The sequence below is a fragment of the Epinephelus lanceolatus genome, chromosome 5 (assembly GCF_041903045.1).
Source record: "Epinephelus lanceolatus isolate andai-2023 chromosome 5, ASM4190304v1, whole genome shotgun sequence".
NCBI lineage: Eukaryota > Metazoa > Chordata > Actinopteri > Perciformes > Serranidae > Epinephelus > Epinephelus lanceolatus.
Window position 1 is genome coordinate 26,561,768 of NC_135738.1, and position 6,320 is coordinate 26,568,087.

The 6,320-nt window shown below is 40.8% G+C and overlaps 1 protein-coding gene across 1 annotated transcript; it reads left to right on the forward strand.

Moving 5' to 3' along the window:
* Positions 1-1,954: 1,954 nt before the first annotated feature.
* Positions 1,955-4,144, forward strand: LOC117261725 (F-box/LRR-repeat protein 14-like). Its single transcript, XM_033634172.2, has one exon. It carries the CDS (start codon positions 2,090-2,092, stop codon positions 3,299-3,301), a length of 1,212 nt encoding a protein of 403 aa, XP_033490063.1. The 5' UTR covers positions 1,955-2,089; the 3' UTR covers positions 3,302-4,144.
* The last annotated feature ends 2,176 nt before the right edge of the window (positions 4,145-6,320 follow it).

Sequence of the window (6,320 nt, forward strand, 5' to 3'; positions counted from 1 at the left end):
TGATTTCAATTTTTTTTCATTGCTCACAAAATTAAAATTTAAAAAAATGTAGACTCTCAAAAAATACGCACTTAGGTGCTCAAATTTAATTGGTCAAATTCAGATTTAAAAAATTAAAGTTGAACATTTTAACACTAATTATGAGGAGCAGTCTGTTTTTTCCCACCATTTTAGTTAATTTTCAGTAACTCCTGTACTTATCGTACTCCTATTGTTACACTCTTAGGCACTGGTTTTTGCTTCTGCTCCTTGTATATTTGTATATTTTTTCAGATATTTAATAGCCTACTCTGTCATTCTATAACTGGGCCCAGGGAGTGACCCTGACCCCGGGCACCCACTGGTTGTCTGGTTGGCACTGGTTGTGAATCGTTAAAATTGTGGTCACTGTCCTTAGTGTTAGTAAAATTTGAGGCATTCTCTTGTACAAGAATTTCTTCAGGATAAATAAAGTTCTATTGAATTGAACTGAATTGAATAAAAATAGCAGCATCAAATACATTACAATCAGAACAGCACAAGTTGGATAACTTATAGGAGCCCCGTGTTCTCCACTGTAATGGTCTTTGGGTTTTCCAGCCACTTTCTTGGATCTCATGACTGACAGATCAGCCAGAAGTTGCACTCAGGCTCAAGTACTGTACCTATCCTGTCCTGGTTAGCCCGAGTGATGGTTTTTTAGATCTGAAGGATGTTTTTTTCTCAAATCTGAATATAAAATCACTGACAACATATATTTTGAAATCACAAATCAAGAAATTTCATATTTTAATTTCAAAGAGGTGATTTTACGTGCAATAATGTAAATTCTGCCACTCGGCCTGTTTATTTATTATCATATCTTGATTTTATTTTTTACTGCTTACAATTTATGACTCAGGTGCAATATCAGTATTGTTAAACTGTGCAACATCTATACTTCCATGTGTCAATGATGTAAAATCAGTAATTCAGTCTGTCTCTCTATTATATTATGCTTCCTTATTATATTGCTTTGTGTTTTCATACTGTTTGCTTATTGTACTGCTCTTTGTTTTTGTACAGTTTACTTACTTTACATATTTATATATTGCTTTGTATTGATGTACTGATGATTCCTGTTTGCACTCACTTATCTTAAAACAAATAAATTCAGATACATGTTTTTCTTAAGTACAATATTTTAATGCTCTGTAATCAGTGGCTGTTACAGCTGGAATACTTTTGTCTCTCATTTGCTTCCATATTATACACACAATGTAGTTGCATGTGGTTTCAGTACCTACAAACAACATGAATCAAACAACATACAGACTCATTAACTCATACAGCATTTAATACTGTATTGTCACAGTCTTTTCTTGCTGATGTACGCTACAGTATTTTACTACAGCAATATATTGATAATGCTACTACTGATTCAGCTGTGTAATGGAGCCAGCAGTAATAGTAGCGATACCCATCACCGCCACTAGGGGCCGCTGGCTGCTGGCTAACTCGCTGTAAGCTAACAGAGCTGGTTTATTCATTGTAGCGATCCGGGGTGCTCCGACGCTGCTGGAAATGCCTCAGAAGGTAAAGGAGCCTGGCAGTTACCTTTGTACGAGCAAAAAGCTTTGTGGATAAAAGTTTCTGCAAACTAAGAAGTTCTTGGATACGGTTTGTGGTGAGCCTGAGGAACTGATGTTTACCGCTTGGACGGGGATGTTGTTCGGCTCCTCACAAGTTTAGACAGCTAACGCTACGCCGAATTTTGCTAACGTTAGCGCAACAGCGTTAGCCTAGCCTGCTAGGTAAATATTACGGCTGCCTCTCGGAGTTTGCTGCATCGTGTCCACGTTGTCAACGTAAGAACTGTGCCGTTAGTAGTCATTTTTTATCACAATTTTATTGAATATAACAGCAAGCTTCGCTCCCACGAGATGGGTGGGTTTTTGTTACGTTACACAGAAAGCTAACTGGCTAAGTTAGCCTGTTCGCATGCTAGCTGACATTAGCTAACGTTGCCGAGCCAGCCAGCAACTTCGGCAGGAGAGTTTCGGCGAGCTAACCACGACAGTATTGTCGCCCACAATCAACCTCTGCTGCTAGAAGCAGTCAAGCTGCAGTCATGTTTGAGATGGAGACACATATATCGTGCCTTTTCCCGGAGATCCTGGCCATTATTTTCAGTTATCTGGACGTTAAAGACAAAGGAAGAGTAGCCCAAGTGTGCGCGGCCTGGAGGGACGCGTCCTACCACAAGTCGGTGTGGAGGGGGGTGGAAGCCAAGCTCCATCTGCGGCGAGCTAACCCGTCTCTGTTCCCCAGTCTGCAGACCAGGGGGATCAAAAAAGTTCAGATTCTCAGCCTGAGGCGAAGTCTGAGTTACGTGATTCAAGGTATGCCGCACATTGAAAGCCTTAACCTGTGTGGATGTTTCAACCTCACAGACAACGGACTCGGACATGCCTTTGTGCAGGACATCCCATCCCTGCGGGTGCTGAACCTCAGCCTTTGTAAACAGATCACTGACTCCAGCCTGGGCAGGATCGCCCAGTACCTCAAAAACCTGGAGGTGCTTGAACTCGGGGGGTGCAGCAATATCACAAACACCGGCCTGTTGCTCGTTGCCTGGGGCTTGCACAGACTCAAGAGCCTTAACCTGCGCAGCTGCAGGCATGTGTCCGATGTGGGCATCGGTCACTTGTCTGGCATGACCCGCAGCGCAGCAGAGGGCTGCCTGTGCCTGGAGAAGTTAACCTTGCAGGACTGTCAGAAGCTGACGGACCTCTCTCTCAAACATGTCTCAAAGGGTCTAAACAAGCTCAAAGTGCTCAACCTCAGCTTCTGCGGAGGGATATCAGATGCAGGGATGATCCACCTGTCTCACATGACCCACCTGTGCAGCCTGAACCTGCGGTCCTGTGATAACATCAGTGACACAGGGATAATGCATCTGGCCATGGGCTCCCTCCGGCTGACTGGACTTGATGTCTCCTTCTGTGACAAGATTGGAGACCAGAGCCTGGCTTACATCGCCCAGGGGCTGTACCAGCTCAAGTCCCTCTCTCTCTGTTCCTGCCACATCAGTGATGATGGCATCAACAGGATGGTACGCCAGATGCACGAACTCAAGACCCTCAACATTGGACAGTGTGTGAGGATCACAGACAAAGGGTTGGAGTTGATAGCCGACCACCTGACCCAGCTGACAGGGATCGATCTGTACGGTTGTACGAAGATCACCAAGAGGGGCCTGGAGAGGATAACACAGCTCCCGTGCCTTAAAGTGTTGAACCTGGGACTGTGGCAGATGACAGAGAGCGAGAGAGTGAGGTGAAATCTCTCCTCTGTGGTGTACATGTGTGTCATTGTGTATAGTGCTCAGTTGTGAACTGAGGAGGACTGCCTGTATCCATTCTTAATTTTACCTTCTATACTGTGACTAAAAACAAGAAGAGGGACTCGGCATTGATCACTGGAATATTGTTCACCTGCGCTGCAATACTCCACTCCTAGTTTCCATCTTGTGCTCTCTTTTCATGATGTGCATTGTTTAATCTCAGCCTGTGTACAGTTCTTACTATCTAGCTACCTCACCCATCGAACACAGGAGTGCCTACTATCGCTGAATACTAGATTACATTGCATATTTTTGTGACTCACACACCAATGGAGATTTTGATATTTTAAAAACTCATTGCAGAAGAATAGCTAGGCATTTTAACTCTTAACAGAAAGGCTGGAGTACCTTGGATTGAAGTTTTGATATAATCTTTTGTTTTGTTTTGGCTGATGTATTTTTTACTTGTGTAACCAATATTTTTTTGTATTGAATGACTGTTGACAAAATTGTACTTCAAATTGAAGTGGGTGGATCACTCCTGTCCGTCTTTGTTTACCTATGTATAGTTGGCTATGTTTCATATTCCTGAGGAAATACGTATGTATCAGATGTTCCAGTATGCTACTCTGTCAAAGGTTTAACAACACAACTACAGTAAGGCGTAGTAATTAACAGCTGCCAAGGCTATATGCAATACCCTAAAACTGTTTAATCAGTGGTTTTTCTCCTGAGGAGCTTCCAACGATAGTGTCAGAGTATTTGTTTAAAAAAGCAGTAATTTAAGATTGTTTTATATTCATACAGTAGTGATATTTATGAATAAAGATGGCAAATATGTATAAGTTCTGTGTGTTTTACTTGTAGAGTTTGTAACAGTTTTACCAACTATTATTTGATTTATAATTATGACTATAGATCTCTTGTGCAGTTTAGACACCACATGAAATGTCTTTACTCTGGGAAACACAAGTCTTTATAGCAAAGTGTTTTGTGTATGATGCACAAGATAATCCAGAAGAATGCCTTCATGATTTCTTACTATTAGTATCACAGAGAGGTTACTAAAGATGGAAAGAGAACTAGAATATTGTACTCAAGTCAGAGTACTTGTGCAGACATTTAAGTATGTGAATGTAAAAAGTAGGTCAGTTAAGATGTACTCTGAGTACACATTCCTTTTTTAAAAGGGAAGAGGGGGAGGCATCTGTAGGCTGCGTTAAATGTCAATGTACACACTAGTGGAACATTATCAACATGACCTGTTTTGTCCAAACCCACAGTAAATTCCATTTCTGTCGACAGCTCTTTGCAACCTGAACATACAACTGATTATCAATCACTTTAGCCCACTTGCAAAGGAAAAAGACAAAACTCAGACAATAAATGGCCGACAATAAATAAAGTCTATGAACACCCTACTGGTTGCGGGTGCAAAAAGCATTATTAAGCTACACGAATGAACTAACTTGACACTTCTTATAGAATCACGAGCAGAGTAAAGTCATCACTAATGCAGACAGCATGGAGCTGTCTTAGACTACAGAAGTTGCAGCCACAAACTGCACAGTTTTTGTAGTAAAATGTCAGCTCAGTGCAGACAGTCACATTTGTCCAGCTCTTCCCTCCTGCACACACCTGCAACGTCTTCTTTGCTGCAGCTGGTGATTTTCTTCCCACACATTTTGTCACAACTGATTCATGTGACGTTTGTTTTAACTCAGGAACAGACATAAATTGAAATGTACCAATGTATGGCACTTGTGATTAAAAGTACTTAAGTAAAAGTAAAATTACAGAGTTTTAAAAGTACCCACAAAAAATCACGTTGTTGCAGCAGCAAGAGAAAATGTAATTTGTTACTTCCATTCTTGGCTACCACTAAATGAAATCTAGAGTGAAGAATGAAATGGAGATAATCATTAAATCATTTCACAGAGGTTAATACCAGTTCAACTTGGACAGCTCAAGGGAATTCACACCTTCTGCACCTTTCAACAACATTTAAACATTGGATGATGTTTGAGTATTTGTGTTAAATGAAAAAAGGTCAACTTTGAGAAATGTATTTTCACTTGGAGAACTAAGTGTGGTTCCTGTTGAATCCCACTGGTAGCAGAAAAACTTAGTGATACACAGCTGTGCACCAGAATGTGGGTTCAAAGCCCCATTTGCCAAGCTTCCACCCTGCTTTGCTACACTTGAGTAAGATCTCAGTGTCTTTCCTTACTTACTCTTAACTATTGTGCATGTTCCCCATGAGTTTGTGAGGACAAGGGGCTGTAATTATACCGACTACATTTTGGTTTCCACTAATAAATTTGTTACAGACTACCAGATGTAACCTCTAATTCAACTTTATTACAGCTGGCAATCTGAGTTCAGTCAGTGCTCGTCATCAGACTGGTTTAGGATATACTGTACTGTGTAGGATTTCCCTTAAAACAAACAAAAAAAAACAAAGTATAGACTCACACAGAAGTAATCCCTCTCAATCATCACTTATGACCCACTAGAAGTGTGTGTTTGTTATGACTGTGTACCCCCACAGCGCTCAGGTGAGGTCAGGGCTTTATAAAAAGGTAGCCACGATGTGCTTAACAATACACAGCAGGCATCCAAGACACAGCTACATAAAACTAAAATACATTGAGGCAAAACACCAAATGAGAGGGAATCTGGGGTTGGCTTCTACCTTAACTTGCACTGGCAAGCGTGTTTACAAATGGTAACCAACAATCCTGCATAGCAGATAATTAAAAGGTATACCATGCTACTACTATTAAAGCATGTAGGTGGAGCTTACAGTATAAGTAAGAAGTAAACAGTGATGTCTATCTTTTTGACTTGTTTTGGAAAAAAACTGCAAGAAACCAAGGCTTATAATTTATTTATTTACATACATACAAAATCCAAATAACTCACAAACATGTCTGTTTTGCTTTCTTTTTACACAGTTTTGATTCTTAGCACGAACAGACAGAAGGCAGTACATTTCTCATACAAATGCAAAAGA

What these genes read in the sequence shown, in the direction of transcription:
- LOC117261725 (XM_033634172.2), top strand. Translation starts at nt 2,090, where the DNA reads ATGTTTGAGATGGAGACACATATATCGTGCCTTTTCCCGGAGATCCTG.